Here is a 27,877-nt window from a genome sequence, read left to right as displayed (position 1 = left end):
TCAAAATTAGGACTCCCTAATATTTTAAGAGCGATTTAATGGAATTACAAATTAAAGAGAAACAGAAATAAGCTATGCGGGGAGAGAAGGGTTCCGTCCAATCGGAACAGATGGTTTGTCCCAGACAGTACGTCGCGCCTTTATCTTACCTACATAAAGAAATAAGGCGCGACGTCCTGTCTGGGACGCACCATCTGTTCCGATTGGACGGAAACCCCGTCACCCCGCAGAGCTTATGTCTGTTTCTCTTTAATTTATCATTCCATTAAATCGCTTTTAAAAAATTAGGGAACTCTAATTTTGAAAAACTGACAAGGGAATCCAATAACCGACATTATTTGACATATTTTGGTCAAATCAGCGAGGAAATCCACCCAGCCGTTTTCGACATAACGGCGTCTTACTAAACCGCGATTTTCCGCGAAAATGTATGGAATATCGAAAAAATAAAATATGGCACTCATTAAGAACACACCAGGCTACCACCTGTTCAAAATTCAAATTTTTTCGTACGATAGTTTTCAAGAAAAAAAATTGCAAAGTTAACAACGTTGCCGGTACCGTAAAAAATTGTGTACTTTTTTCATTTAACTCGCGATAAAAGGAAAATCGTAGATCCGAAAATTTTCAAATTAACATATGTTACGTAGAAATGTTCAGTGATTACAACAAACTTTGTCGCATTTTTTTTTTATCGAGCGGTTGCGAAGATATCGATCTCTAAAGTGAGGGGCCTTGACTTTTTGCACGGATAGTAGACATATAAAGTCCTATCTAATTGGGGGCTGGAGAAATTGGGAGCTCTCTTTATACATTATTGAACTAGCGCTTATTACGTACTTTTTATACTTTTTACTATTTCTTTTTAATACAACGGCATATTTTAAAATAATTCTATTGCTCAACTACTTACACTAAAAAGACATTTACGCTCATCAGGTATCACATTGCGAAAGGTCAACAATTAACACGTGCTCAATTTATTTATTTATAGGTACTCTTTTATATTTAAAAAATTGAAGACGTATTAATTGTTTAAAATACGATAAAACTAAGTATCTCACATCGTTTATTTTATTATTTTTTTTTATTAACAAGGGACAATACTTTCTTAAATTGTGTGATCATAAATGATTGAGTTTCAAATTCTTTCTCAAAAACATGAAACTGGAATGTAATCATATATCAATCATTTTGTGATCACCTAAAACATCTTGATTGTTTATTTCTATGTATTTATATTAACTTTTAATAATTTCCATTTAATCATTTTTATTTGTTTGTCACTTGTTTCGATTATACAATTTAATTAAAATTATATCTACAAATATATTTTTGCACTTTAAAATTATTTTTTTATGTCTCTTTGATTTACATTTACGAACTCATTACATTTTTAATTACTATTATTAAAGGTGGTTGGTCGTTTCATTTTATTTAAATTTTAAGTTATTTTCTTTTGGCATGCAAAATGTAGATATAGATTATATAAAATAGTATAAAGATTTTTTTTGATTATGATAGAAAGAAATTTGAATTTTTGGCACTTACAAAAAAGAAACGTTCTTTTTCTCAACCACCCCCCTAATTTAGACAATTTAGATATTTTTATTTCACGCCATCTCATAATGATTCCGATGTAAAACCGGCGAATCTTCCGATTGATAACCAACGTTCGATTGTTGTTGATAATTTCTTTGTTGTTGTTGCATCAATAATTGTTGTTCTCTTGCTTGTCGATATTGTTGGTACTCCCTCGCTTGTTGATATTGTAATTGATGCGTATAAACTTGTTGTTGAATCAATTCCCCATTGGAATAAACGTGATTAGGAATGGCAGCAGACGAAGATACCCCTCCATAAATATTTTGATGATGAGGAATGTTACTTTGTCTATTAGAATTATACAGTCTTTGAGGTTGTTGCTGTTGAGTGTTCACCAAACCTTGATATGGATAATTTAAAAGTTGATTTTGATGAAAGTTTTGTTGGATTTGGTGAGTTTGATGCGGAGGGCTGTGGTACGTTGAAGAATTATATACAGGATGATAATTGATATGCGGATTAACACCGTAAGATTGATGCACAACACTTTGATTGATGATCGGCTGTTGCTGTTGTTGATAGGCTCGTTGTTGCTGTCGAATTTCCACATTTCGAATCGTGGAAAATTTATCGTTTGGTCGCCAGTTTTTCTTTGGAGTTGCCGGAAGCGACCGTGAACCGGCACTCGCTGTTTCCCAATCTTTTAAAAGAGCTGTTAATCGAGCAGTTTCAGCTGCCTTTTCTGTTTCACTAGACGAATCATAATCTGGACCCTAAAAAAAAAGTTATCTTAAAAAAGTAAATTTTTTTTATATTTTCTTACATTTTCAATTTTTTCATCTAACATTTTGAAAAAATTCTGTTGACTTGACGACAATTCCCTGAAACAAAGCAAAGAAATTTCTATAATATTTTTTTAATTAATAAAATAGAAATTTTACTTTTGAGCAAGCAGTGGTCCGCCAATTGGCTTAATTTTTATTGTCTTCCGATCGACATCGTCGACATCTTCTCTATCATCTGTTTCATTTTCAATCGTTTCTTCTTCTTCGGATTCGTCTTTTTCTTGAGTAACTAATGAAAAAATAATTATAAGATAATATTAAGAGATATCCTACACCCAAAATCTATATACTTTATACTTTTAAAAATAGATACAAAACTCATGCAATATTGTTTCATCAATGATGTTGCATCCAACTTTAAACGCAAATAAAGTTGGACGAAGAATTATTCCAATTAACGCAGTCGAACTGAACCCTCATTTACACATATTCATTGAAGAAATGAAGCAAATGAAAGAAAAACACATTTACTTATGATATTATAAAGATAAAGAGAATTTTTTTAACATGTAAATTTGTTTTGGAAATTTGGCAACCAACCAATAAACTGTCAGATGGTTACTTAACGAGCTTTTGTACGGTAATTCGGTTAATTAGTCGTTTATATCCGATCCCACAAAGAACTTTAGCGGTCTCGTTAACGTGTTACGATGACAAATCGCCTCATAAATCTTTCGTTACCCTTCTTCTTTTTCTTTTAACTTTTTTTTTAGAACCTGTCGATTCTATAACGAGTTAAAAAAAAGTTGCGATCACATTTCTTTCGTTTTTCTTTCATTCCCTCGATTTGATTCGAACCATTCTTCTTGTTTGATTTTAAATAAAAATTAGGTAAACTAATACGATTATCTAAACAGAAAACCATCGATAGTTATAGAAAGAAAAAGAAGTGATGCAGTAAATCACCGGATTTCGTTTGAACCCAATCCGCCTATTGTTTATACAGTCGATTCAAGTGGCATTGAACGTATTGCACAAATAATCAATCGGGATTTGATCGATTGTTTGTTCAAAGCTTCGAAACTTCGTACTTTGCGTGTAAATTTAACGTCATTTGAAGAACTCCGGAAATGTTTTCAAAAAAGCCTTCATCAATATCTTAATGTATATCTTAGTAGACTGAAAATTATAAAAAAAAATCTTACCTGTTTTTTTGTTATTATTTTTATTTCTTGATCTCTTCGGATAAATATTAATCTTGCTGTGACCACAGCCCATTATTTTATCAACAAAACCGTTTCCACGAGTTTCATTCCATTAAGAGGAATGTGTTGCGATAATTTTCTTTTTTAACCCTTACATCGTTGATGCCTCTTTCTACGTTTTCTTAACATGTGGACGTTCCTTTTTGATTGATCCACAAACATCTAGAGATAATTTAAAAAAAGATTTAAAATAAAAGTAGAAACATTTTTCATACAATGTTTCATAGAGATAACGTTTTTCCAGTGTTGTTAAATACCCGGGTATTTATTTTCAAGGGAAAATAACCTGGATAAATACCCGGGGATATTTACCCAAGATGGGCATTTAGAGGTATTTATAAAATTTAATGCAGAATCCATTATCGATACACCAAACTTATTTATAACATTTACAAGAATGCAACAATGACGGTAAAATTGCATGAAAGTACTGACCGAATACCTATTGGGCATGGGGTAAGACAAGGCGATATAATGTTGAACCCAAATTGTTCATCACAGTCCTGGAGAGTGCATTTAAACAACTGGATTGGACCCAAAACGGTATAAACATTGATGGCAATACCTAAATAATTTGCGCTACGCGGACGATATAGTTCTTATTTCGGATAGCCCTGGAGAGATAAAACTGATGCTGAACGTATACAGGAAGCGTGTGCAAGAGTCGGGCGAAATATCAACAAAATTTAGGACAAATCTTCTTCCAAGCTCTAACATCAATATTGGTGATAATGAATACTTCTATCTTGAATACGTTCCATAGTATGTCATTAATCCCTGATGCCTTTCCATGTTTTGACGCAGTGATTGCGTTTTGAACCTCACTGATTGATATAGGTTTCATGACACTATCCTTTCTTGGTTGTGACGGACTGCTGTCTATTTCCAAATCAATTTCTATGCTTAATAGGTTTTGAAAATAATCTTTACACATGTCATTCATTTCACTATCACATATTATTTTTCCTGTTCCGTCTAACAAATTTATACACATTTCTGGTGTTATTAGCTTTAAAGTGTACATATATTTCGGGAAAGTTTATATTTTCACTACCGACCATTCTCGTTTACGTAATACTCTTCGAAAATATTTAATGCGTGAAAAACAACTTTGAATGTCCTGAATTGAGTATAAGTCTAATATTAATGACTAAATTCAGTTTTTGTGCTTCATTAATTCTTGTTGTTTGATTCTTTTCTAGTCATATTGCACTTCCATCAAATCCAAGATTGCAAGATCCATGAGATTGTTGATTTCCATAAGATTTTATTATTCTTCTTCTTTTATTCAAGTTGTAACCTGTTTTTTACGCATCATTCATGGTGTTTCATTAGAGCTGGAAATCCAACTTCCGGGTCTCCCAGGATTTCTTTCTAGCTAATCTTTGGTCTCTTGCTGTCTTAATCAGCCAGGTTTCTTCCATTCTTTGGAAGTATTCATTAAATTTTTTTATTTTTCCCCTAGCAAATCTCATGACATATCCGAATCCACAAAATTCTCTTACAATTTTGTTCATAACTCTATCTCTTCTTGTCTTTTCCACTATTGTTCTTAAAGTACTCTTCTCAGTTGGTTCGCATCGCAGCCACATATCTTGGCCATGAGGTTCGTGTATCGAAAGATAATAATCAAACAAGCGAACTAAACAGAAGGATGATACTCGCATGGGCAGCCTACAGGAAACTTAAAGACATCTTCATAAGCGATATACCTGTATACTTGAAAAGAAAGGCTTTCAATCAATGCGTGGTTCCTCCTTTGGTTATGACATACGGTTCTGAAACTTTAACATTAACGGTGGACATTACCAGGAGGCTCAAAGTAATGCAAAGAAAGATGGAAAGGTCGATGCTGGGTGTAACCCTGACTGACCACATACAAAATGAAGACCTACGAAGAAGAAGTGGCGTAAATGATGCGGTCAACATTGTGGCAAAGCTCAAGTGGAACTGGGCGGATTATCGTCGCAAGAATGAAGAATGAGCCGTAGTTACCTGATTATCTTCAACGCCCATTTCATCATGTTCCTCTACATTTTTGTCAGAATCTGTTATATTTTTACTTGTATCACTTTTATATGTACTGTTTGGGTATTTACCCTGGGCCGGGGTAAATACCCAGATAAATACCCATTTTATAAATACCTACCCGCCGGGTATTTACCCAGCGCCCATCACTGCGTTTTTCATACACATTTTTGGAAATATTTGTGCTAATTTTTTTGGCAAGTTTTTTTATGTATTTTATTTTTCACCTTAAGAATATCTTATATTTGTTTCTAAGAAATACATTCAAGAATAAATTTTTCTTGAAAGTCAAGAATAATTTCTCTCAGTGTAGGAGACAGTTGAAAGCTTGTTGACAAGGTAGAAATAAATGCTTTCTTTGGATTACTTATTCTTGCGGGTTCCTTCAAAGCAAATCATGAGCCAATATTGGAATTATGGAGTACTAAATATCCATCGTTTCAAAGACCAATATTTTGTGCCACAATGTCTCCCAACAGAATGTAATCTACATTCATATGATTTGACGATTTAGCAACCCGACCAGACATGACATATTCATGACATTTTTGCTTCAAACTGCTGGAATTTGTAGCGATGAGCAGCTTGTACCTTGTAGAGGAAGGTGTCCGTTCAGACTATATATAAAATTCCAACCTGATAAGTATGATGTCAATGTGCGATTCAACAAATTCATATTGCTGGAATCCACAGGTGTACATTACATTACATAGATTACATATCGGGTAGGCGGACCAACCAACCTTGCACAGCGACCCTAAGGATCTATTGTATCCCGTTATCAAATTTCATCGTGCAGTCCAATGCTCTTAACGAACCTTAATACCTTGCTCACTAAAAAATCATTCAGATCCTTTGGGGAGATAAACTGCGACCCAAAAATCTAGAATCTGATAATGAATCTGGAATTCAACATCGTCGGTTAGACCCAACAAGTTGAGGTGTGTTTTTAATCGGCAGTGCCCAGTAAAGACACCCATTAGATCTTTAATGCTGCTACGAGTAAGTCCTAAATTCCTTTGAGAAAGGAATTTCTTCACCTTGGATAGTTGGGCGGATTGGTCCATCCAACTTTCGTCTCCTGGTGAAGGGCACAACGATTATCGATTGCGGGTTTATCGTGAGATTCTTTCCCTTACACCAAGCGCAAATGGTGTCTAAGGTCACCTGGAGGACTTTGGATATCCTCGACAAACAGGTTCCTTTGACCATAACGACAATGTCATCAGCATAAGCTTATATTTCTACACCAACGGCTTCGACTATCGCAATCAGATCATCAAACAGAAGGGACCAAAGCAGGGGATATAACACCCTTCCCTGTGGACAGCTACCTCCCGGCCTGAAACGTATCGTATCCTTTCTGAACTAGAAACTATTCTACTAGCAAGCATATTGCGGATTCCATCCGCAATAGTTGCTTCCGTTCCACTTCCCTGTCAAGAGCAGCTGTTTCAACAGATTGTGGTATTGCGTTGTTGAACGCACCTTCTATATCTCTAGAAACGCACAAACCAAGATCTCTTTATACTGGAGCATTCTGGATACTCTACCAACAAAGCTGTGTAAAGACAATTAATTTTCCCGCTTGGTAAGCGTAATGGTGGCGACTCAGTGGACCAAATATACCGTTCCAGAACTTTTTCAAGGGTTTTCAACAGAAATGACGTCAAGCTGGTACGACGTCAAAACAGGTAACAATAACAAAGCAGGAAATATATTGTCTTCTCCGGACGATTTGAACGGCTTAAACGTTTTGGTCGACGGATGTGCAAGAAACGACTTTTCTAGCCACACTCTGCTGGCGTCCGTAAAACTACTGTCAGACCGCTTAAGTGAGCCAAAACTAACTAGAACTAACTCTAGGCCTAGAAACATTCTCGTTTAGCCATCTTAAGAGACGAACGGTTCTAATTTTGGATCAATTAACACCGAATATAAAAGCTTTCATATTTATAAAAAAACATTTATTGAAAATAAAGAAGACGCAAAAATTACGATTACGTGTTCCCTTCGAAATCGATACCGCGTTTTAGGGTCACGTAGGCCATATTCTCGGGTGATGCTTCTCCCCTTTTTGTTTCCGCTTTGTACGGTGTGGTAAATTTAATAAATAAATTTTGATTTTAAGAAAAGAGTGGGTGATTGCTTTATAAATAGTCGCATGCTGAGTCCTCGTAAGCGAGGTCTCACCTGTTCAATCTACTTCCATTAAGTAGGTGAAAATAAACGTCAGCACAAAAATAGATTCGACATTCGTCGCGTATTTACGCGAGTTATCTTTTTGCTGCAGCTTTTTACGTTATCAAATTTAGGGGAAATTTGTTTAAAATCTAAGTAAATCATCAATTTGTGGCAATGTTTCGTGGAAAGCACGTCTGGGGACTTCCCGGTATCGGCACGGGAATTTCCGTCGAAAAGTTTCGTTCAAAGTCCCATGGCGATTAGACGACGTTTCCGTGTCGGTTCTAAATTTATTACGGAATGACGCGAACTATTGATTTTACACCCAACGAGAATGATTCGTTCGCACACGCGGAAGTAGGTCCGAGACGATGAGGATGGATCTTTCCATCCTCTTTCTCTTTAGATATTTTGAATTAATTTTCTCACACAAATCTGTAACATTGAACTCTTTAACAATCCGTGACAACTCCGGCACCCAATCAAATTCTATTTGCTTTTAAAGTATCGAATTGTACTTAAATTTTTTTCTAATATTAATGGATCGATTTCTTCATTTTTTACGGCAATTTAAATAATATAGAATATTCGTAAACACTCCGGATGGATCGCAATCACATAAAATTCGAGTAGGCCTATAAATATTTACGGTCGAATCGAAAATAAGTTTTGCGGCAATAATTTTAGAAAATATTGGCCCCAATCCAGAGTGAAAAAAATTTTAATATGGAAATTTATTCCAAGCTTTATGTTTATTTAATATAGTTTGGAAAAAAAAACGTGGCACCGTGTTAGTTTACGAGTGTTTGACTTTTGTGGTGACATCTCGTCCCCAATTTTCTCTTTATTTCACCGAGTTAATTTACTTGTTGGACGAGAGAAAAGTTTTTATTTTCTGTCAACTTAAACATGCATTAAGATAGCAAGGTTAAAACAATTTAAAAAATAATTTATTCCCTTAAAATTAGATCTTTATTTATTATAATGGATTTAGGGTATTAAAAAACACCTTTATAGAATTAAATTAAAGTGGCGAGTTAAATTTGGGTTTGTCAAATAATTACAAGATACAAAATAGATAACGAAGTACTGGTAGCGTTTTAATATCTCGAAATACTAGAGCAAATAAACGTATACCAATAGGGATTCGCTCATAAACCCGATTAGTTACTGCCCCTCCGCTAATAAATTATTTTCACCGATATTAACGATAACTCATTTACGTTCGTTCCTGGTTTTATCGCTTATTTTTTCATCTCAATCACAACACTGTCAAAATTTCAATTAAACATTTAATAAAAAATAAAACTCACCTAAACTAAAATAATCAACAATCCAAAATTTTTCAGAAACATTCACTAACAAATAAAAAATCCACTTAAACAATTAATCATTCAAAACCTTGTATTTAATCAATAATTTTTAAACATTTAAAAATTAATACGATATAGTAATTGAATATCGTTTAATCGTTTTCCGTTTTTTCTTTTCATTAGAGGCGGGCGGTTTCTTAATTTCGCGTCCTACGGGTGCTTGCCGCCACCTGACTGACGCCGTTGAACAAGGCGTCGCGACGCCGCCGACGGCGCGTTCGGATCGAGTCGGCGTAACATCGACCCCGGGTGTGTTGTGTGTGCAGATGGGGTTTTCCTCTTCCTCTAATTCCCCCCTTGATTCCCCGGCTAGCTTTTTCTTTGTCGACGTCGCGACCGACGTTCGTCCCCTGATCTTACCCTCTACGTCTCATCTTCAACCCTATTTCGATGCAACCTCGTAGTACTACTAGGTGAAGTTGTATCGTGACGAGATTTTCTTTTTTGTCTTTGCCGGTTAAGTGGTCGCCAACGATGAAATTCCGTCATATAAAAATACGTTATTAAAACATTTTTTTTTATGATGATAACTTTAACATATTTTTTTTATAATGATATTTTCTAATCGAATCCATATTCGAATCGAAAATCCCTTTCCATCTCTTTTTTTCAATTGATTCTGTTAAACCTAAGTGACCTGTTTGAGTTGATATTATATTAGGTATAGAGTATCGGCCGTAAGCGACCACGGTTTAACCAGATGAAATCATTCATTACCACAATTATCAGACACGACTTAGGGCCGGTTGTACAATACGCTGATAAACTTCCCGATAGCGTTTTCTGGCCGATAAGTTAGTTTGTACTGTACAATGTACGGATATTTTTGTCGGGGAAATTATCGGCAGGATAACTTATCGGGTACTCAAGATGGTGCCGATAAGACAGTTATCCGCCAGATATCTATGGTTACCAAGGTTTTTATATAACAACATTGAAAAACCTAGTCTGTCGTGAATAACTTTGGTTAGTTTGTTGTTATGAAAGGAAAAAAAACGTGCTACTAGTTATACACAAGAGGAGTGTTGACGATTAATTGAAATAGTAGAAAATGTAGCTAATATTATAGAATATAAATAATAATTGGTTCTAGTTATAGATGACATTGTGGAAGGAAATAATAGTTGGAGTCATTAGTCTCCTGTCCAATTAAAAAAAGCCTAACATTGAGCTTTGCAAACCAGAAAAAGAAAAAGACCTACTAAAAACATAAATCTTTCTGCTACTGGGCAAAACATTCTGCCTTGGCTAGACACTACAGCTAATCTAACAAATTTAAAAATGAAATTACTACAAGAAGAAACAATCTCAAATTAACAAACAACTAATAGAAATAAATAACCTGACTATTAAAAAAACATTACTAAAAACAGCTTTATCATTAAAAATTCGCTACATCTTTTGTTAAATTAATTTATTATAAAATTATTATTAAATAAATAATACGATTCTATAACATTTCTAATACTTGAAAAATATTTAATAAACTCAGACAGTGCTCTGCAATTATTATCGTCTGCATTGCCACCATGAGCGTATCCATCTGGAATGTTTTCCTCATCTTCGCCATTTAATATAGCGAAGTTATGTAATACGGCACAAGCAACAATTATCGCTTGTACCCTGGACCCCCCATAATTTAATTTAAATTTAATTCCTAACGACAATATGGGAAATTGTCAGTTCTTCTCGTGCGACGTAATGCCTCTTCAAATAAGTTTTCCTGTGGTAACGTAGGGTTTGGCAACGGCGTAATTAAGTAGCGTGATAATCTGTAGCCACTGTCGCCCAATAATATTTTATTTTGAAAGCCGAAACCGTCTAAAAAAATCCGTTTCATCCCACTGCGCAATGTGGTTAGGTCGTTGTTTAAATTCTTTTTCTTTTCTTCTACTTAAAAACACATTAACTAAAAATTTGTTTTCGAACTGTCTACTGCTACAGTAGCAGTAGCCAGTAATTTGTACGATAGTAGTATAATACTAGTATCGTAGAAATTAAACATTTTTCTATATTTTCAAGATGCTATTAGACTGCCTAAGTCTGACGTCACAGAGATGGGCGAAGCTTATACTGACTCCAAACATTTGCGTTGCTAACGATAAATCGCCAAAAAATGTCATTTGAAATGTCATCACTTAGTTTATTTTATTTTAACACTAATGAAAAATTGCATATGGTGATTTACCGTTAGCAACACAGTTAGCAACGAAAATGTTTGGAGTCGGTATAAGCTGCGCCCATCGCTATGACGTTAAGGCTTAGGTTGTCTATTGCACAGTTTACACAATTGTTATTATTGTCAAAATCAGTTCAAATTTAAAAAAAAGACGTTAATGTTACCAATCTACGGCACAAATTACTAGATACCCGGCCCTTAATCAGATAAAATCCGTTCATTCGACAATAATTAGACAAAGTCATGGATTCTCCATTCTATTTGCTTTAAAGGTCTTATAGACGAAGACATATTCACTAAAGCTTAAAGATAAATTACCAATTTTGGTTGTCGAATTTTGCTATAATAAATGTATACATAATTTAGTCCGCGTAGTTTGTCGTATTTTCAAGTTATTTTACTCGCATATACAAACAGACAATTTTAGATTTGCAATTTCGGCCAACCTGGCGAGACACGTTTACCATGTTAAAGAGAGTTTTAGTTTAAAGGATTTTGCACATCAAATTGTTACTTAATAATTTAGTATCAAGAATTTTAAAATGAATAAAGTAAGAAACAATGAGTTGTTTTTAAAATCTGATTGAGTGTTTTGTTTGAAACAAATCGTTAGGATTATTTTTGTAACAATTCCGGTTGCAGGCATGGCAATAAATCTAAGTCCTAGTCAGTATATTGACTTTTGGTTAGATCTCTTTAGTTCCACAATAAACACGTCCGCGGGCAAACTCTAATGAACGGCAGACGATTGTTGAACGGCCGCCAAAATCTAAACACTACACCGACGAGTTACTTGCACCGAGCATTAACTTGATTTACATTCGTGTTTTGTCACGCATTTCTTTATAAAATTAAACAACATTATTTTTTTTTCTTCTATTTGTTGTATTTCTTTTTCTTGTATTGATTTAAGGCAAAAAGTAAAAAATGATGTAAAAAAATCGACGTTAAAGCGTTTTTATTACGAATGTCTGAGTTCGCGTAAATAATATATTAATAATAATAGCAGAGTCGTAACTCAGTGGGATATGTGGGCGAGTAGTCTGCTTGGATTCATTTCCAAAATTCCGCAGTGAGATGTTATTCTTGGAGCCTCTAAAACTGTTTTTGTTCATTAACCTTAGCACATTTCAAAAATTAACATTCGCAAACCGACCAATAAAATTTTAAATTATTACTAAGCTTGAAACGTTTACACCACAAATTATCCAAACTATTTGCATTATTTTTGTAACATATGGGAAGAAAAAAATGAAAATCTAAACTCTGTATTAATGTATTTGTAAAAAATTACAATTTACAAAAGAAAACCTTAGGTTTCTAAGATTTAACCCACTTTTTGGATTAATCGATGTACTCTAATAAATTTTTAAATCAACTTATTTGTACTTATCAAGAGGTAAGGAAGTGAATTGACCACAAAGATTAAAAATTAAAGATTAAATAATTGCACAAAAACATAAAATAAGAAATTAATATAAAAAAATTCCAGGAAAAAAAATTAGACACACATCTTGAGTTACTTATAAAATAAAAGACAAATTAATTCAAAATCAACTTTTTAAAAGAAAAATTTCATTTAAAACACTTTCGGGATAAACATTTTCCTCACATTTTCACAATACCTATCCCATCCGACTTCGTACCTTTGTTTCAACCTAAACTCAACTCTTGTCGTTCGATAAATCAATGCCGGAATCGTACATAAAATGTAAATCAACAAACCAGATCCGCACGTAAACGGAGCATAACTTAAATTCATCATAATTTCGCCAAAATAATTCGGATGTCGAACGATTCCCCAAAAACCCCCACACAATAATTTTTTTCCTTGGGAAGTTTGTATTGTAGATAAATCTATAAATTAACAACAATTAAAAAACATGATTCCAACATGAAGAGTTCAAATTTACTTACAAGAAACACTCGAATGAAATGGATTCACTCTAAACCAATATTTTTGATTCATACTCCCTCGATTTATGATATATCCAATAAAAAATACCAAACAAACCAATCCCAAAATGTAGGGATTTAATTGTAATCGAGCATCGTGAACGTACTTTGGTATTAATCCATATAAAAATAAGGTGCTCATAAAATAAACGTTCGTTAAGTACCCATGTCCTTCATGGCGTATTTCGAAGGTACTCGCCATAACTTTCTCATAAAATATTCGATCAAACATTGTGATATAAGTCATAAAACAAATGGCCAACAAAGAATAATTTAAATTTAATGAGTGAATGTTACTTAAATTTGGATATAATGCGACGATTTTGTTTATATCAAGACTTTTCGATAAGATCGCTGTTGTTAAGATGCTCTGAAATCAATAAAAAAAGGTTAAAGAAATTTATTTTAAATCTATAAGTACCAACGAAAGCTGTTAACTCAACTAGGTAAAAGTAACACTAGAACTAAAACTAGAACTGACGCTAGCAGTAATGTTTCTAGTTCTCTTCTAGTGATAGTGTTAATTCTAGATTTATTTTTAGTTCTATTTTACTTACCCGACCAATATGAACCAATCGAATTAAATAAATCTTCATATGAACTCCAAAAATCACCGGACTAACTTCTTTCCCAATAAAAAAATTATAAATAAAACTATCGGTATCTCCCATAATATTTAGCGCACTGACAGGGACATAATGCGCTTTCACAAACAACACAACAGAAAGAAAAATCCCAAACAACAATCCTCCCGCGGTTAGTTGCAAATAATGCCCATTAACATAATCAAAAATCTGAAATCCATAAAATTCCAAACCAAAAACTACGCCCAAACTAACGACAAAATTAATAATTCCATTTGCAACAAAATTCGACGAAGCAAAAATTTTTAATTGACCCTCCGGTTTAGGACCAAACCGAATCATGGAAACGATAAAATTAATTAGTGCGAAAATTGCAAATCCAAGATACGAATAGAGATCAAAGTAAAAAGCAATTTTCGATAAATTTGGGTAACTTTTCATTATAGTATATTGAGCAATTGTTATTGTAAATAACGGTAGGAAAACGATCAAAAAAAGGGTTCCCCACATCCCTCCATATTCAATACGAAATTGTAAATTTGGTTTAAAAATGGGTTCCATCAAATCGATACGCTTTGATAACGGAACATCATCTTCATCGGAATACTCGATCAATTTCGATTCGCGTTTTGTAAAAAAATCTTCTTTTAAATGAACGATTTTGTCGCTTCCTATTCCTTTATCAATTTCTTTTGGTGTCATCGATCGTGTTACTCTCATTGTTAACCCATCCAAATCTAAATTGCTCAATGCTGATCTTACCGAAGTAATTTCTTTACGTATACTTGTCCTTGTTCTTCCTCTAATCTGTGTGGAGGGCTTAGGTATTTTTGTTTCAACATCAGAATCAGTATCAACATCTAAAATAGGTGTACTCGTGGTTATTTTAGTTAATGAAGGTTCTTTAAATGACTCTGTACGAGGTATTCTACTTGGACTTTTTTTACTTGGCGTCCCCCTAGCTGGGCTACGTTTTTTTGTGGGTGTTGTTATCATACTTTCGGATTTTCTGGAAGGGCTCTTACTTCCCGAGCGTTTCCCGCCAGTTTTTGGGGTCCGAGCGGGACTCTTTTTTCGTGCCGGCGATCTTGTAGGACGGCTTCTTCGACTTGCACGAATTGTTTCCTCTTTGGGGACCCTACCTGACATCTAAAAATATAAATAGAGGTTAGAACGTTTAAAAATAGACGCGAAAAAATTAATTAACCAAAATAATTAATTATTTGGGATTTTTAAACGCTTACCTTTATAAATTAATGAGGAAATTTGTTCGTAAGACATAAAATTGAAGACTAAAAGGAAAAAGACGCTTATTTTAACGAAGTGACGCTTCTGATCAAAGCACGCTATGATTGTTTCGAAATAACGTCTCCCCATTGGTCGCCAATTACTATTAGGGTCGAAACAACAACCGTATTTATATTTTTCTTATATAAACGAAAATAATTTTGAATTCTTTTATTACAATAAAAACATTCTTTTTATCTTAATTATCATAATCCATGTAACCGATAACAATTACTAATAAAACCAACAAAATGATAAATCGTTGAAGTGATTCCCAACTGTCATTTGAGAGTTGACGTTTGACAACAGCTATCATTTTATTAATTCGATAAAATGGCTTTAATATTCAGGTAAGTTTCTAAATGTTTCAGTTAAAGTTATTAAAATAATCACCTCACTTAATAATCTTATAAAATAAACATTTAATTACATACAAAAATTTTATAACCTAAACTTTTTTCTTTGATTATGTAAGGCTTCATCAAAACCGACAACTTCTCAAATATGTTGCGGCGAATAAAAGTTTGATTCTTTTGGCACGACCAGTTACAATAAAAGCACAACCGGCACCTCCTCAATCATGCGAGGGTTACGACGAGAGGAACATGAAAATTGGAAGACCTCTATCACCTCATCTACTCATTTATAAACCGCAATTAACAGCAATGTTGTCAATTACTCATAGAGCAACAGGTTAAAAACATATTATTTTATTTAAATGATAAAAAAAATTTTTGTTTTAGGAATGGCACTTGGTTTTTATTTAGTTTGTTTAAGTGTTGGAACAATGTTAACATCCCACGATCTCATGTATTACATGTCATCTTTGGAGAATATAAGTTGGTTTACTCACTTTATAGGAAAAATGTGCTTTGCTGTACCTCTTGCTTACCATTATGTAAATGGAATTCGTCACTTGGCTTGGGATATGGGCAAACTCCTTACTATTAAAGAAGTTTATTCAAGTGGTTATGCGATGCTTGGGATTTCTATTATTGCAGCGGGTGTTCTTGCTATGCTATAATGACCTTTACAGAGAGATACAGAAAATGATTAAAAAAAAACAGTATTTTTTGTTGATTTTTTTTAAAACCTGATTTTATTTAATAAATCAGGGGTGTGTAAATAAATTTATTCATTAAACTATTATGTTAATTTATTTTTGGTCATTATGTAATTTATACTTAAAAAAATAAAGATTAAAAGTTTATTGGGATTTATTATTTTATCAAATAATCCAAAGAAATTGTATATATAGAAGCCTATGTTCGCCCCTATACGGGTTGGAAGCCAACGCAAGAGCATTTGGTTGGAAACAAAATTCACCTTGGTCCTAGCGACAGTGGCGTGTACGATTTAGATGAAATTGGGCAGACTTTATGTAGTGGCGTATCCAAAGAGAATCCTAATTTCTTATATAAAATTACAATTGTTAAACTAACTACCAATTAAAAAATTATTGTCGTAACAGTTTTATAAATTGTAGAATGGTTTTTTTTTCTATATCTTTGTCACGTTTTAATAAGACTTGAATGTATTAAACAGAATAAATATAATGTAATGTTTTAAATTAATCAGAGGACGTAGAAACAATATACAGGTAAACGTCGGTTTGCGCCGGTTCGATTTACGCTGATTCACAATTACACCGGTTGGTGCCTATTGATTTTTCTGATTTGAAGGCGGAAGAAAACACTGGCGAAACTTTCTTGGCAAGCACTGGGTGGGTCACGAGATTCAATTCTCGAACCAATATCCGTAGCAGTAAACTAAGCGGCGAAGCAGCGGGCGCTGATGTAGTAGCACCAGCAGGTTACCCTCAAAAGTTTCAAGAAATTGTGCAACAAGGGAACTACCCTGCAAATCTCATCTTCAATTTTGATGAAACATGTCTCTATTGGAAGAAGTTGCCATCGAGAACGTTTATTTCGCGAGAAGAACGTAGCGATCCTGGATTTAAAGCCGCCAAGGATAGACTGATAAATAATATTAACATAAACGAAAACATTATCAGGCTTACACGCGAATGTGGATTCGAAGACGTAACAACTGAAGATGTGACCGAACTGTTAGACGTGCATGACCAACCACTCTCAAATCAAGAATTAGAAGAGTTGATGGAGGCATATATTATGATCGCCCTCAATCAGAAAATCCCGAAGAAGAGGAGGATGAGAAAGAAAATGATAGGAAAATCCTAAAAACGGACGATCTAACTCGTATCCTATCCTTTATAGAAAGGTTAACAGGTGAGATCTGAGATAGATGGGGATTACAATCGAAGCGCAAATTATGCTATGATTCTGCAAGAAAGCAACAATCAAAGCTAATGAAATTGGATGCTTTTTTCAAAAAGAGTTTAATTTAGTACCGACGAACTAGTGAGTTAGTATTTATTTCAAAAAATATATTAATTTATATCGAGAAATTATTATTTATTTTGAATATATTATGTAAATAGGATATGTATTAAATAAACATGTTAGATTGTTCTTAGAATTTTGACATGGAACCTAACCTTATATCGTCCATTATATTTGTGTTCATTTTACGCCGATTTTGTTTATGCCGGTGTCTCTCGGCACGGAACCCCGGCATAAACGAATCTCGGTATGTAGTATTTTGATTGATAAGTTTTATTTCTAACTAAAAGTACTAGTATACTCTACATACAAATTATTTACAAAGAAAATATAAATAAATAAAAATGAAGAAAAACGAATCGTTTATTGATTCGCAAATAGGTTTGTTTATTTTAGTGTAAGCCTTATCCTAGGGGCAATAATATTCGGGAATGTTCAGCTATAATCGGCCGCTGGTCCGATCTGTGCACATTCATTGTTTAAACTGATTTCGACAAAGGGTGTTAGTAAACAAACCGCGTGTTGCGTTGGCTTCAAGTTTTAGTGTTTACAACTGTTTATACAGAGTGTATCTGAATGACTGCAACAAACTTCAAGGGGTGATTCTTTAGTGAATTTTAAGGATACTTTGATATATGAACCATGGGCGACTTCGGCTCCCCTAAGGAGCTACACCCCTCCAAAAATGGCGGAAAATTTTGGTTTAATTTGTTTTTCTCAAAAACCATAAACGCTAGGAAAATGAAATTTGGGGAATATGTTTAACTCATAATAGGGCACGTTTTGACCCTATTTGTACTTTCAACCTACCCTTCTAAACTACTAAACGTAACCACCCCCGTTCAATTTATGCCTAGATTTTTTTTATGAAGATGATAAATACATTGGAAAAATTTCAGTTAAATAGATAAAACTATTCTAAAACTTTTTTGTCTCTTTGATGTTCTTCGAAAATTTAATAATTTCTGAGAAAAAAAATAATTAAGCAAACACTAACTGTTAAGCTGTAGGGTTGTTAATCGAAAGTTGGAATGAATTTTTAATGAAAAAATCTTAGTAGGCTTTGCAATCTTTGTCAGAAATATTTTTGACGTTTAAATGTCAGTGGTTTTCGTACTATTATTGTTTTATTTAAAATTTTGAAACGTCGAGTGAACGAGCGTAAATGCGATAGAACTTTATTTAAAAATTAATTTGAAAAACAATAATAATAATAAGAAAAACACTGACATTTAAACGTCAAAAATATTTTTGATAAAGATTGCAAAGCCTACTAAGATTTTTTCATTAAAAATTCATTCCAACTTTTGATCGACAACCCCAATGTTTAACGTGCAGTGTTTGCTTTATTTTTTTTCTCAAAAATTAGTCGTTTTTGGAAAAATTTTAGAGAAACAAAAAAGTTTTAGGATACTTTCATCTACCTAGATAAATTTTTTTTAATGTATTTATCATCTGCATAAAAAAAATATTAGCAAAAATGTGAAGGGGGTGGTTACGTTTAGTACTTTAGAAGGGTAGGTTGAAAGTACAAGTAGGGTCAAAACATGCCCTATTATGAGTTAAACATATTCCCCTAATTTCATTTTCCTAGCGTTTATGGTTTTTGAGAAAAACAAATTAAACCAAAATTTTCCGCCATTTTTGGAGGGGTGTAGCTCCTTAGAGGAGCCGAAGTCGCCCATGGTTCATATATCAAAGTACCCTTAAAATTCACTAAAGAATCACCCCTTGAAGTTTGTTGCAGTCATTCAGATACATCCTGTATATACAAGTTCTTTGAAATAATCGTATCGAAAAGTCTTTTTGGATTAAATTTTAAACATTATTTGAAATTCAGTGAAAATGGACCTTTTTTTCCGCTTAAATCTAATATAGTAACTATTATCGACCATTTTAAAGAAATTTGGTTTTAAAAAGAAAACGATAAAAATGTTCTGCCTGTCAAGTTTATTCTCGACAAGTCAAATTTTTAAAAATACATTTTACATAATCTTAAAGAAAAACGTTTTTATTTATCCTCCGGTTTAGCAAAAACAAGAGTATATCCACACTTCCCACAGTAATGGCGATCCTCCATGGCAGCCATAAAGCATCCAGCCCCACACTGTTCGTTTGGACATTCTCTTCTCAATCTATGGATTTTTCCATTATCATCCACCTAATAAAGACAAAATGCAATTTACAAAAATATTCCAAATAAAAGAAATCAATTAAAAATACCTTGTAAAATCTCAATACAGGTAACTTAACCTTCTTCTTCTTATGTTTAATTTTTTTTGGAGTTGAATAATTCTTCTTCTTACGCTTCTTAGCCCCACCACGCAATCTTAGGACTAAATGCAACGTTGATTCTTTCTGAATATTATAATCAGAAAGAGTGCGCCCATCTTCGAGTTGTTTTCCCGCGAAAATTAAACGCTGTTGATCCGGTGGGATTCCCTCTTTGTCTTGGATCTTAGCCTTGACATTTTCGATGGTATCGGAAGGCTCGACCTCAAGAGTTATGGTCTTGCCAGTTAAAGTTTTAACAAAGATCTGCATATTTGTGGAGATAGGTTATCTAAAGACAAATTTAAATATTAATACAGTTTTACCTCAATAACATAATAATCAAATTGTTTGATACATCCCAAAGGTTTACACAAAAAATGTGTTAAACACAACCGGAAACGAATCAAATATTCTTTACCAATGTTTTGGAGGTGGTTAATACATTTAAAAAGAAATCAACCACTAACGAGCATTGGATGTAAACAAAAATCTATTAAAATTAAAAAAATTCTTTGCTTTTTAAAAAAATTTTATTCATTTAAACCAATAATACAGCATTTATACATCCATCATTTTCTGGGTTATTCGTAACTTGCGCATATTTACCCCACACAACTTTACCCGCTTGCGTAACTAACCCCAATTCGGAAATGTTAACCTCAATAACCGTACCCTTAGTAATAACCCCTAAACTCGTAAACATAGCCGAAGAAGGATTCTTTTTAACCCCAATAATCGGCAAATGGAAAGTAGCTTTTAATTCTGGATGAGTTACATGAGCCTTTTTAAATCTTAGCGCCATAGGTCGAATGAAACGTTCAAATTTCGGCGGTTTCCTCGTAAATCCCTCCCCAACAAATGTCACTTTAGTAACCATCCTTTTCCAAGCTTTCCTCTTTGTTTTCCCAGATGTTACCACCCTTAAAACTTCAGAATCTGCTTGGGCCCTCACTTTCGGAATTGGAACATCCCATTTTCCGGCTTTTTCTTTTCTTTTTTGTTTAATCATATTTGATAAAACTTTAGCTCTTTGTTGAACATCTCTGTCCAATAAATAAACAGGAACGGCGCCTTCCGAAACTTTCTCCGACGATTTCTTAATTTTCTTTTCTTCATGGGCTTTAATTTTCTTTTTCATTTGAATCTTTTCATTGCGCCTTTCTTTATTGAAAATCTTTGCTTTGATTCCTCTGAGTGTTCTAGCTGTTTGGGCACGTTTATGGGGTTCACGCGCCTCACGTTTCCTTTTACGTTCTTCATAATCTAAACGACGACCATGGAGTTTGCGATGACGTTCAATGTACTCGTTTTGTGGCATTTTGAATTACTAAAGAATTAAATTAGAAAAAAAAATTAAAAAACTGGTGGTCAATCATATTCAAAGCGATTCAAATAACGCTTGAATATGACCAAAACAACCCAAAGATTTATTTAATTTCACTTACCTTGGGATTTATAATGACTAAACAGTCATATTCAAACGATTCAAATCACAACTTATTATAAAAGTTAATTAAGAGATTTGGATTAAAATTGAACATAACCTCTACAAACCATGCGTATGTTTATGTTGTAAAATACGGAAAAAAATCGCGAAATTCATACAAAATTTTATGTTTCATCGCTTAATTAAACTCTAATTTAATACTTTAAAGTAGTTTTATAATGATAATTATTAAATTAAAGCAAAAAATGAAATAAAACTTTCAACTTACGTCTACTCCACCATGACACGCTGCTAAAAGAGAAACTGACAACCGGAAATTCTTGTTTCACTGCTACCAACCACACTTTTTAGTCAATACAAATGTTGAAAAATACCAAAATTAACAAAATAATAAAGTTAATCATTAAAAATAATTACGAATTTTCATTACATTTTATTTATTAATTAATATCAAAGCATCGACTAACCTTCAATAAATAAATAATAAGATTTAAATATTGTTGGGAGTTATATTGACTTACACCTAACTTCACACTTATTTCACACTTTCATGGAAATTTAAAAAGAATCAATAATAAAATAAACTCAATTTAATTAAAAAAATTTATTCTTATTAATAATTAAATCAACACAAATAATATTTAATAAAATATCTATGAATTATAATAAGGAGGCCTCATATTAGGTGGTGGTGCGCCAGTATTGGGAGGAGGTGTATAAAAGTTGTTTGGTGGATTTGGCGGCATTGGAGGTGGAAAATGTCCCGGTGGCCCCCCAAATGGTGGGAAAACTCCAATTGGAGGAGGAGCAGCAATATGAGGTGGAGGTGGTCCAGGGGGTGGTGGTGCAATATGCGCGGGAATTGGTGGTGCAGCAAATGGATAAGGATTATAGGGCTCAGTAGGAGGCATTGCACCAAATGGAAATGGTGGAGGGATATCTGGAGGTGGTGGGTTAATAGGTGGAGGTGTTGGTTCAGTTTTTTCCTGACCATTTGTTGGTTTTAATGGAGTTGGAGGTAGTTGTTGTGGTTGATTTGGCACTCGAGGTGCTAATGGAGGACTATCAGGAACTTGATTACTGGTTTGTGAATACAAATCGAGAACTTGATGGCAAATATCTTCAAGTAAATCCATGGTAACATCTTCCACAAACATATCCCACCATCGGAGGTGTTTGGGCGTCCTTCCTGTCCAATCCATAACTTCAAATTGACTTAATTTTCCAGCCAAATACATTAACGCAACCGCAATTATTTCAGGTTCCCATTGAATAGCTAATGTTGTACATAAACTATCATTTACAAACGTCCAAGCCATTTGTACCATTTTCTCCAATTTCGATTTATCCCCTTTCAAACATTTAGCATATTTAATTAAATACCCATAGGGATGTTCAACTTGCAAATCAAATTTTATAGTTTGCAACAAAATCCTTTCTAACGTCATAACTTCCTCTTTCGGGTCAGCCCCAAATTGGGCGAATTTTTGATCGGATAATAAACCCCGCGCTGTTTTTATGATGTCTTTACATTTTTTAGGGGTTTCTTCAACTTTTCCAGCCAAAAATAAACAGCAACAAGCGGTTACATAGCGAGGAAATTGTCGGAATGAGTGAAACATGTAAAATCGATGGAAATATACCACTCCTGTAGCTGTTGTGTTATAACCCAAATCCATTTTTGTACCTAAACTCATTATAAACCGAGCACCTATGAAATATAAATTAATTTAAGCGATCATCTTTGGTAGTTTTGAGGTTAAATTACCTTCTTTTCGGTATCTCACTTCCATATCGTAATCTATTCCATCTTGCGATGAGGGGGTATTTTTTAATTCTTTTTTATCGTAATACCAACAAGGCATTTTTATTTTATTAAATAATCGAAATCCATACAAAATATAACAATATGGGTTAATTGAGTTGACAGACGTCAAAGCTTGCTGTTTTTAGTACCAATGTTAAAAAGAAAAAACCACTATTTTGGGATGAACTAATCCCACTGGTTGCAGTTCTTTACCTTTTTTTATTGAGGAGATTGCTGACTATGGAATATTTCACAATAAATACAATAGAAAATAACTAATTAGATTTTAATGAAATTGTGCGATTTGGGTTGCCTATGCTTTGTGAAGTAAAATCAAATTTAAAAGTTTCAATTAATGATGAAGATGTATAGATGTGTTTCCCATATTTCTGGTGGTTTTTATGACATTACTGCAGTCATATAACGAACAAAGACGGTGTTATAAACAGGTAGTTTACGAACCCCAAACTGTGGCGTGAGTTTTTCAGGTCCGCATTAACGGAAATTACAAAAACAAAATATTTAAAAACTTAAATACCATTACTTTGTGTAAAAATATAACAATTTATTTAAAATTTGTATTTTTCGAATGTAAACAGTTATTTGGTACTCTAAATACTATTTAAGTGCTTTTTCTTTTTTTTTAAGGTGTAAATTCTTTTCATTTATTTCAAATTTATATTTTTAAAGTCTAAATAATTAATACCCTGCTGCCTGTTGTTAATATCCGTTAATAATTTTTTTGTAATTCGCTACGGTAATGGAAGCTATAACAGTACTCAAACGGGTGCTGTAATGAGACTCCTTACAGCATCCGATGCTGTAATGAGATTTTAGTAACATTTTATGGAACCAGTTCAAGTTGGTGACATTGGGTCATTAATTTTTCTAGTTGTCAATGTGACAATTTTTGTCTATGGATGTTTAAACACGTTCTTAGCATCGAATACAAAGTCCACAATGATGAGGACATTGACTCTGAGCAATTTCTCTTATTTTGGGAGGTGTACATCAAACATTTTTTTCAGGTGAATATATTTTGTGTTTTGACAGTTTCTAATTGTCAATTCAAAGTTTCTATTTTCAAGTGTTCCGGTGTTACCAACTGCTACATACCTATTTCCCTACATTGCCAAAATTTACTTTATTTTTGTTAAAAAAAAGTATAAAAACGCGAATTACAAAAAATAGCATAAAAACACGTTTCATAAGAGTTAAAACACTCATTCATTAAAAAACTCGTGGCTTCGCCACTCGTTTTTCAACTTGACTTCGTGCGTTTCAAGCGTGTCTTACGAAACTTGTTTTTTAATATACTATTTTATATTATTAATTATTGCATGTTTCTTTTTTGTAAAATATAAATAAAATTTATATTAATAATTAGTAAATTTATATTCTTTACTATGTTTGTTTTATTTTGTTGAATTTAAAATAAAATAAAAAAAGAAGTGCGTCCCTGGACCTAATTCGCTAAGAGGGCCTATCATAAATCCCGTCCAGGTACTTTTTCGGGGTGATAATTACTGCCACTACTGTTTCTGAGAGTCATAAAAATCCCCAGAAATATCGGAAACTATAATTGGAGTATCTACTCTATTGTACGTCAAGATAAACGTATTAATATATATATAAACGTATATAATTATAATTATAATAACGTATAACGTTTAAAATAGAGGTGGTGCTATTTATTTTATATATGTATATTTACATTATATTTAATTATTTTTCAAAACTATTTACAATTGTTTTTGAACGTATTTTATTAACATTGATTTTAATGTAAAAAACTTATTTAAATAATAAAAATTTAATATTCTTTAAATATTTTATTTATAAAGGGAAAAATATTACAATAAACTATATAATAAACTTATATACGTCGAATTGGAACTTAACCTAAGTAAAATCTATACAAACTCTCTTCGCGTTTCCTTCTTACTCGAAAGAGAACAAAAACATCATTACATTTACAATTCTTATTAATTATAAAAAAGAAAATCGGTAATAGCAAAAATTAAAAGTTAAAAAATTAAAATTGGTTTGTTTATTCTTTTTAATTAAATCTAGTTTACAGTTTTATTAACATTCTTTAACATTTTCCTCATAATCGTTTTCACATAATTCGTGTAATTCTTGTTTGAGTTTAAATACACTTTATCTCTAATCTAAAAAACATCATTTTTTTTGTTTTAATTTTTTGATCCACATGCAACATTTACTTAATTTATTTATTTATTAATGTTTTTTTCCTCTGTGTGTAGACAATTATCACATTGATTTTGGACGCAAATACGTTCTTTAAACACAAAACATTAATTCACATTGATTTTTTTCGCATTTTCTTTAAGTCTATCTACAATTTCTTTTATATTATTCCTTTTATAATAATAATTTTTGTATAAAAAAGTCGGCTTTTGTTATTTTATTGTATAAATATATATTATAAAGTGTATAATCTATTTTCTATTCTTTTTTTTTTTGAGTTTTTGCCTGAATTGATTTTGCACTATAAATTTTCAGTTATCTTTTTTGTTGTATATTTCGTTACATTTATCAAGACACATATATTACAATTTAATTAATAAAAATAAGAAAAGTGTTTAAATCACAGTAAAAAAAACTTTTTGGAAAAATTATTGAAAATAATTTTAATGCAACCCATAATTATTAAGATAACCTCCAAAATATCATTCTTTATAAGAGTATACAGCACCACCTGGCGAAGTTATGGCGAAATATTAATTATGTATTTAAAACAGAGGTGGCGCTAATTTCGTGACATTTATCAAGACATTTATGATTTAATTAATAAAAAATAAGAATATTGTTTGAATCGAATTTTCTTTTTAAACGAAGTGAATAAATTACTTTTTACAAAATGTACAAAGAATTTTATTATAATTTTTTTTGTGTTAAATAGACTCGTTAAAATTCTTAAATGACTACAAAATCTTTTTTGTAGAAGAAACACTCATTTTTTTAATAATAATTTCCTTAATAATTGTATTTACAAACGTTTTCTCGCGATTTATTTGTGGGACTTGAGATCAATTTGGTTTATAAAAGAAGGGTTGAAATTTATGGACGATATGCTTCTAAACATTTATAAATCAACGGAAGAGATAAACTTTAATTCGCTTAACTTTTAACTTTTCCAGGCACCACACAGTCTCTCTTAATAAATTCTATAAATTATTCCAAATTATTTCAGCACCTCAAGGGACTTCTTTTTAATTTGTTTCATTTTATATTTTACTTATTATAATTTTAAACTTTATAACAAATTACAAAAATCTTACAACCCTTAAAAATTTAAAAACTTACGAACAAACTTATCCTTTACTTATCTTGGTAACAAATTTCCAATTATTTTTTAAATCCATTTTTGTAAAAATACCTTGTCCATATCACATCTTAATTTTTCTCTTTTCATTTACCTTTTAATCTCTTTGTAACTATTGCGATTTATTAGTTTCTTTATAATTATTAATATATTTTTTCAATAGGCTAAAAATATGTTTTTGTACATAGAATAAAAAGTTGCATTTTTTATTACTTTAATATTTACAGTTTTGGTTAAATTAAAGCCGGCTTTTTACATTTCTTTTTGAGTATTACTTCAAAAACTTTAATCCAGCATATTTCTTGAGCTTCAAAGTTGCCTTTTTGTCATCAAAATACATTTATAATACAAGTTTCATTCCTTTACTTACCTTCGTTATCTTAATAACATCTTAATCATGGTAATTTCTTTTTTAATAAAAAAATTGAGATCTTTCACTTTGTCTTAAAGAAATTTTTTTATGATCCATTACAATCAATCTCAACGATATCTTTGGGTACATCAACAAATTGATAAACCAATCTTTGACCATCAACCTTCGCTAAAATCCCTCTTTGGTAATAATACCTCAACGCCCTCCCCATCGTTTCATAATTCATATCCGGTTTATTTTTATGCATACCCCATAATCTGCTAACCGCTTTCGAATCGACCAATTTAAAAATACCCTTTTCACGATTCGTCCATTTAATATACCTCGGACAATACTCGTGATCTTGAAGCAATTTTAACAGAAATTCCCAAAGATACGTTGTGGACCCTTCTCTGCTTTTCCTTTTAACTGTGCCCGGTTCGGTTTTGGGTTTTTTTAATTTTTTCAATTTTCTCGTTGGAAATCCGGCCAAATCGATCATGTAAGGAAGATCTTCGCTCACGCTTGATGTTGCTGCTTGAATAACGGATGTTGGGATCGCCATGTGATGATGATGGTGTTGGTTGATCGATGATGATCTGGGTGGAGACGGAGCTGACGGTGTTGCGAAAGGTGAATGGAGACTTGTGTGATGATCGTATGTCGATAAAAGATTTTGTTGGACTTGTTGTTGGTGTTGTTGAAGTGATGATAAGTAGGTGTTGTATGTATCTAATTCTGGAATAAATAACATACATCAATTTTTGTGATAAAGGTTTATCTCAGTATTAAGCGAAAATTTTGAAAAACTTATCAAATTTTAAACAAATTTTATTTGAAAAACTTTGTTATACATATAACCCATAACTATTAAGGTAACCTCAAAATTATCACATTTTATAAGAGTATACCAGAGAGATACATAAGAGTATATATTGCCAGCAGTATTTAATCCTCTATTATCAGTGTTTAATATTCCATTAACAATATTTGTCTTCTATCAGCAGTATCTAGTCTTCTGCAAAGAGTATTTAGATTTCTGATTGAACTATTTTATCTTTAAAACGTGTAGTTAAACTTTCAACACTACAAGATAATA

General features: G+C 32.5%; 7 protein-coding genes across 9 annotated transcripts in view; 1 reads left to right on the top strand and 6 right to left on the bottom strand.

The window, feature by feature from the left end:
• Positions 1–15: 15 nt before the first annotated feature.
• Positions 16–9,353, bottom strand: LOC111429065 (target of wingless). The gene is made up of 5 exons (XM_023064851.2): positions 9,121–9,353; positions 3,536–3,757; positions 2,487–2,619; positions 2,369–2,426; positions 16–2,318 (listed from the first exon to the last, which is right to left on the bottom strand). The coding sequence occupies exons 2-5, from the start codon at positions 3,606–3,608 to the stop codon at positions 1,614–1,616; spliced, it is 969 nt and encodes a 322-aa protein (XP_022920619.1). The 5' UTR covers positions 3,609–3,757; positions 9,121–9,353; the 3' UTR covers positions 16–1,613.
• A 3,548-nt stretch (positions 9,354–12,901) lies between these two features.
• On the bottom strand, positions 12,902–15,236 carry LOC111429073 (lamin B receptor). Its single transcript, XM_023064860.2, has 4 exons — positions 15,144–15,236; positions 13,873–15,048; positions 13,277–13,685; positions 12,902–13,216 (listed from the first exon to the last, which is right to left on the bottom strand). Exons 2-4 carry the CDS (start codon positions 15,046–15,048, stop codon positions 12,939–12,941), a joined length of 1,863 nt encoding a protein of 620 aa, XP_022920628.2. The 5' UTR covers positions 15,144–15,236; the 3' UTR covers positions 12,902–12,938.
• Positions 15,237–15,437: 201 nt separating this feature from the next.
• Positions 15,438–16,396, top strand: LOC111429075 (uncharacterized). The gene is made up of 3 exons (XM_023064864.2): positions 15,438–15,536; positions 15,662–15,879; positions 15,930–16,396. The coding sequence occupies exons 1-3, from the start codon at positions 15,520–15,522 to the stop codon at positions 16,208–16,210; spliced, it is 516 nt and encodes a 171-aa protein (XP_022920632.1). The 5' UTR covers positions 15,438–15,519; the 3' UTR covers positions 16,211–16,396.
• A 3,086-nt stretch (positions 16,397–19,482) lies between these two features.
• On the bottom strand, positions 19,483–21,619 carry LOC111429076 (ribosomal protein S27A). The gene is made up of 3 exons (XM_023064865.1): positions 21,539–21,619; positions 19,773–20,112; positions 19,483–19,710 (listed from the first exon to the last, which is right to left on the bottom strand). The coding sequence occupies exons 2-3, from the start codon at positions 20,091–20,093 to the stop codon at positions 19,561–19,563; spliced, it is 471 nt and encodes a 156-aa protein (XP_022920633.1). The 5' UTR covers positions 20,094–20,112; positions 21,539–21,619; the 3' UTR covers positions 19,483–19,560.
• LOC111429074 (NSA2 ribosome biogenesis factor-like IP259) lies at positions 20,332–21,600 on the bottom strand. Of its 2 annotated transcripts, none has more exons than XM_023064862.2 (2): positions 21,539–21,600; positions 20,332–21,150 (listed from the first exon to the last, which is right to left on the bottom strand). In XM_023064862.2, exon 2 carries the CDS (start codon positions 21,139–21,141, stop codon positions 20,362–20,364), a length of 780 nt encoding a protein of 259 aa, XP_022920630.1. In that variant the 5' UTR covers positions 21,142–21,150; positions 21,539–21,600; the 3' UTR covers positions 20,332–20,361. The 2 variants fall into 2 exon arrangements, with proteins under 2 accessions (XP_022920630.1, XP_022920631.1); XM_023064863.2 differs by having other exon boundaries at positions 21,269–21,557.
• A 240-nt stretch (positions 21,620–21,859) lies between the features above and the next one.
• On the bottom strand, positions 21,860–23,218 carry LOC111429066 (cyclin K). The gene is made up of 2 exons (XM_023064852.2): positions 23,039–23,218; positions 21,860–22,981 (listed from the first exon to the last, which is right to left on the bottom strand). Exons 1-2 carry the CDS (start codon positions 23,133–23,135, stop codon positions 21,924–21,926), a joined length of 1,155 nt encoding a protein of 384 aa, XP_022920620.1. The 5' UTR covers positions 23,136–23,218; the 3' UTR covers positions 21,860–21,923.
• Positions 23,219–24,896: 1,678 nt separating this feature from the next.
• LOC111429060 (Ecdysone-induced protein E74) overlaps positions 24,897–27,877 on the bottom strand; it is a 62,823-nt gene continuing 59,842 nt past the window's right edge. For both annotated transcript variants that reach the window (XM_023064846.2, XM_023064847.2), the window contains one exon: positions 24,897–27,516. In XM_023064846.2, the coding sequence (XP_022920614.1) occupies positions 26,885–27,516 (632 nt within the window). In that variant the 3' untranslated portion in view covers positions 24,897–26,884. The remainder of the gene's footprint in view (positions 27,517–27,877) is intronic.

This window comes from Onthophagus taurus, chromosome 3, assembly GCF_036711975.1.
Source record: "Onthophagus taurus isolate NC chromosome 3, IU_Otau_3.0, whole genome shotgun sequence".
Classification (NCBI taxonomy): domain Eukaryota; kingdom Metazoa; phylum Arthropoda; class Insecta; order Coleoptera; family Scarabaeidae; genus Onthophagus; species Onthophagus taurus.
The sequence above is the reverse complement of the archived record's forward strand: the minus strand, read 5'-3'. Positions and strand labels throughout refer to the sequence as shown.